Below are 3,901 nucleotides of genomic sequence, written 5' to 3'. Positions count from 1 at the left end.
TTTAATTTAAATTTATTTATTTTATATTTTTTATATATATTAAATAACTTAAAATATTTTATTTTTTTATTTTTTAATTATTGATATTAAATTTATAATTTTAGAAATAAAAATATAAAAATATTTTTTTAACTCAATACAAAAACGACTGAAGAAGCACGACAGTGCCTGTTGAGCCGCTAATTTATTTTAATTAAAAATTAAAATTATAAATTTTAATCATATTCGATGCATGATAAAGATTATTAGACTTAATTTGATGATAAATAAAAAATAAATATGATTATTTTTTTTTACTCTTTTTGTAGATAAGAAGAAAATAAAAACTAGTTAAAAAATCAACTAACAAAAAATTGTATATCTAATTAAATTTGAAAAGTTATAGATATAATTTAAAATATACTTATTTAAATTTAAGATTAATATCTCAAAATTTTGAAGACCTGTTTGGGTATTACACTATTTCTAACTTTGATTTTGATTTGATTTTTATTGCTTCCCAACGATATATCTTTTAGCTAAAAAGATATGTGGAACTCCCCACTCGCTGGGGGGTTTAGACGTATTTAAGTAGATCTAAGAAGAGTGAACGCACAATCTTTCTTCTTCTTCTTCCCCCTCTTAGAAGAGAAGAGAGAAGAGAATGGCGTCGAGGACATCAAGGACTGTATTCCGCGTAGCAATGGTGGCTATCTTGCTTCTCTTTCTCTTCTACATCGGTCGCCCTTTGTACTGGAAAATCTCCGCTACCGTCCATGACATTCGCAACAACAAGCAAACCGTTAGAGAAGGTAATAATACCAATACACCTTCAATTTCATTCCGATGTTTCTCTCTCTACAATTATTCTTCAATTAATCTGTTATTCTTCGCTCCAGGTCTCTCACAGATCGTAATCGAAGCTCAGAAATCGGTCGGTTGGTATCACGACGAGTCTGACTCAGGGTTCCGTGCTGCTAAGAGCCGTAAGCTCCTCCGTCGCATTTTCTCCACTGTCGCTGGTTAGGATTCGTGTGCGTTTTTTTTAATAAATTATGAATTCACGATTCGGTTGTGTGCTTTTATTATACATGTAATTAATTGTCTATAGTGACAATAATTAGTTAGGTTAATCTTATTCAAGCATGTGATGCTAGGGTTTCAGACTTTCAACGGAAACATAATAAATTAATAATTAGTAATTTTCTTATGTAGTTATTAATGCTGCCGTATAGAACAAATCACATGATTTTGTTGCCTGTGAATGTGAATGATTTTCTTCTTATGTCTTCTGTTTTCTTGTATTGTGTTAACTTTTGCTTGAAGTGCGGAAGGGTAATGAACTAATGATGTGCTGGTGCTATGCTGTATTATATTATGTTACATTCAGAAAAAAGAATGTCACTTCTATATTATATTGAATTTGAATGGAGGCGATGCAAAAGTAAATTGGTTAAGTTCAATAATCACATTACTGGTAAATAACATGAAACTCGGCTTGATATTTCTTGAAGCTCAATAATATGGAAGGAGAAAAGATGATCCGCTCTATAGGAATGGGATCTGAGAGTAGGAGGAAACTGGAACTTTGTCATGCCATAGAAAAATTGTTCCCTTCACTGTACGCATTAGGCCTCACCTATCTTGGGAAACGTTTTTGCTTGAAATTTTTTTAAAAATTGATAATATTCCGGTGCATAGCTGCAGTTATATTGTATGACCCTGAAAAATCAACTCCTCTGTTACAAATTATGTCACTTTAGAAATTTTAGAAACATGGTAGAAATATACTCAATGTATCTTGGTATCTAAATGTATTAAATGATAGATTCTGAATACATCATAAGAAGTTTCAAGTTACAGATAATTTGGAGGGGCTTTTTATGGTGCCTAAATTTTAGACAGAGAATTTAAAAATAAAAAAGTGGATTCCATCTTCTTCTATCTTTATTTTTAGGCAATTTAGGCACAAAAATCATAGACACCAAAGAACTCCCCTAATTCAGAATGGACTTAATATTTAAAGACGTGTCTACCTCTCCCTACTCCCCTCCCCTCTAACACGAAAGTTAATCAAGTTAATGCATTACTCTTTCTTTGCCATCTGCAAGTGCGTTTACTTTCAAATTTCAAATTACCGTGCATTGCCACATAGATAGTTGTAGTGATCTAACTAGTACTTATTTTCTTAACCTTTCTTTGGGTTGCTTGCCCCGGCAAATCGCAAAACAACCCCCGCCTCCCGGGGGGCGGTGGGCCGTTGCCCCACTCCTGCCAATTCTGTTTTTTTTTTTTTTAAACATTATCATCAGCTAAACTTTTTGGAAATAAAATAATAAAACTAATATTATAAGAAATAAAATAAATATTGTCTATATAATTAAACATCTTCAAATCTCTAATAAATCAAACATAAAATATAATTTAAATTATAACTTATGAATATCTTCAATTAAAAAAAAAATGGATCCGCTCCAGAAGCCCGCCCGTCGAAACCCACCAAAGCCAACAGATTGGGCAAGTTTTTTAACTTTGGTGGTTTTAAATTTCTAACCCGATCCATCATTTTGGTAAGTTATGTGAATCAGTTTGGCAGTTTTCGGTCTATTTGCCATCTCTATTTGCCCGGTCTTTGGAGCTTGGCCCGACTAGTCCGAATGTGACATGGGTTGCGCATCTGGCTGTGGTGACGAGTCTCCTAACTAGAATAACTACATACAATAGGCTTTAAACTTGAGACTTGCTTAAGCGAATCCAAAACGTTAGTTCTTAGCCTGTTTATTGATTGAAGTTTCTTAATGGTGAACCTATTTATTGAATAGAATGGAATTGGACAAAATTTCCTTGTCTTTTTATTTTAGGTGTATTTAAAAGATTAAAAAGACTTAACCAAAAAAAAAAAGATTAAAAAGAATGTTTGTTCGAGTGGTTAGTTTATTTGTCGTTTAAATAAGTGTAGGAAATTTAATTTTCATTTTGTGTATCCAATAATCTATTGACCAATAATAAACTTTTAAATAAAATTTAAATTCATAATGGATTAATTTTTACTCCGTCAAATTATAAAATATTGTGAAAAAAGTAAAAATAGAAAACCAAAGGACAAAAGAACATTGCATAACATTTGGATTGAACATTTGGATTTATCATTTATCTGTATGGATTTATCATTTATCATTTATCTGCCAATGATAAATTAACACGGACATGCTAATTTTAACTTTTGTTAGACCTGCAGAATTGTTTTGATATACTTTAAACTTATTTCAAGTATATCAACGAAGAATAAAATTAGACATCTTAGTTTGCAATCATATTTGAAGGTGTTCAAGTGTGCTTGAGGAAGTATTTTTTTATTATTTTATTTAGACATTACTAAAGATGCGTGCAGAATGGGTGTTAGATTTTTTTTTTTTTTTTTTAAGGTCAAATAGTGAAGTGTCATGTTTCATAGCGTAGGACATATGTCAAAATGATTTGTGTTCGAGTCTCTCTCCATGTAAGTACTCTACATTCATTTATTGTGTCTATGCAGTATGCACATGTTCTAACCTTTGCATGCTAATTATTATTGAACTTATATATATATATTGAAGTAAAAGGGTCTGCTGTTAGAGGTGGTAAGCGGGGAAGTCCGCCCCGTCTCGCCAGAAGTCTGTCTTTTGGTGGGCTAGTCCGTCCCACTTTGTCTAGTGAGGCGGTTCCAGAATCTCAACCCGTTCCGCCTAACGGCGGGTTGGCGGGCCGGCGGGCTAAACCCGCCAAATATCCTCTTTTTTTTTTAACTATTAAATAATATATATAAAAATATAAAAAAATCTCTTTTATTTTTTACTTTTAACTATTATAATTTTTAAAAGTATAAATAAATTATAATTTTTATATTCACAAACATTAAAGTCTTTCTAATTATAAATATTGT

The 3,901-nt window shown here is 31.6% G+C and overlaps 1 protein-coding gene across 1 annotated transcript; it reads left to right on the top strand.

The window, feature by feature from the left end:
• Positions 1 to 437: 437 nt before the first annotated feature.
• LOC112723025 (uncharacterized) lies at positions 438 to 1,264 on the top strand. The gene is made up of 2 exons (XM_025774244.3): positions 438 to 791; positions 879 to 1,264. The coding sequence occupies exons 1-2, from the start codon at positions 644 to 646 to the stop codon at positions 1,004 to 1,006; spliced, it is 276 nt and encodes a 91-aa protein (XP_025630029.1). The 5' UTR covers positions 438 to 643; the 3' UTR covers positions 1,007 to 1,264.
• Positions 1,265 to 3,901: the final 2,637 nt, after the last annotated feature.

The sequence above is a fragment of the Arachis hypogaea genome, chromosome 11 (assembly GCF_003086295.3).
Source record: "Arachis hypogaea cultivar Tifrunner chromosome 11, arahy.Tifrunner.gnm2.J5K5, whole genome shotgun sequence".
NCBI lineage: Eukaryota > Viridiplantae > Streptophyta > Magnoliopsida > Fabales > Fabaceae > Arachis > Arachis hypogaea.
Note: the sequence above shows the minus strand (reverse complement) of the source record. Positions and strands in the feature narration are given on the sequence as shown.

Excerpts from the sequence above, each read along its gene's own strand:
- LOC112723025 (XM_025774244.3), top strand. The coding sequence starts at position 644 with ATGGCGTCGAGGACATCAAGGACTGTATTCCGCGTAGCAATGGTGGCT. Across the intron at positions 792-878 it reads CAAGCAAACCGTTAGAGAAG|GTCTCTCACAGATCGTAATC; the intron begins GTAATAATACCA and ends TCTTCGCTCCAG.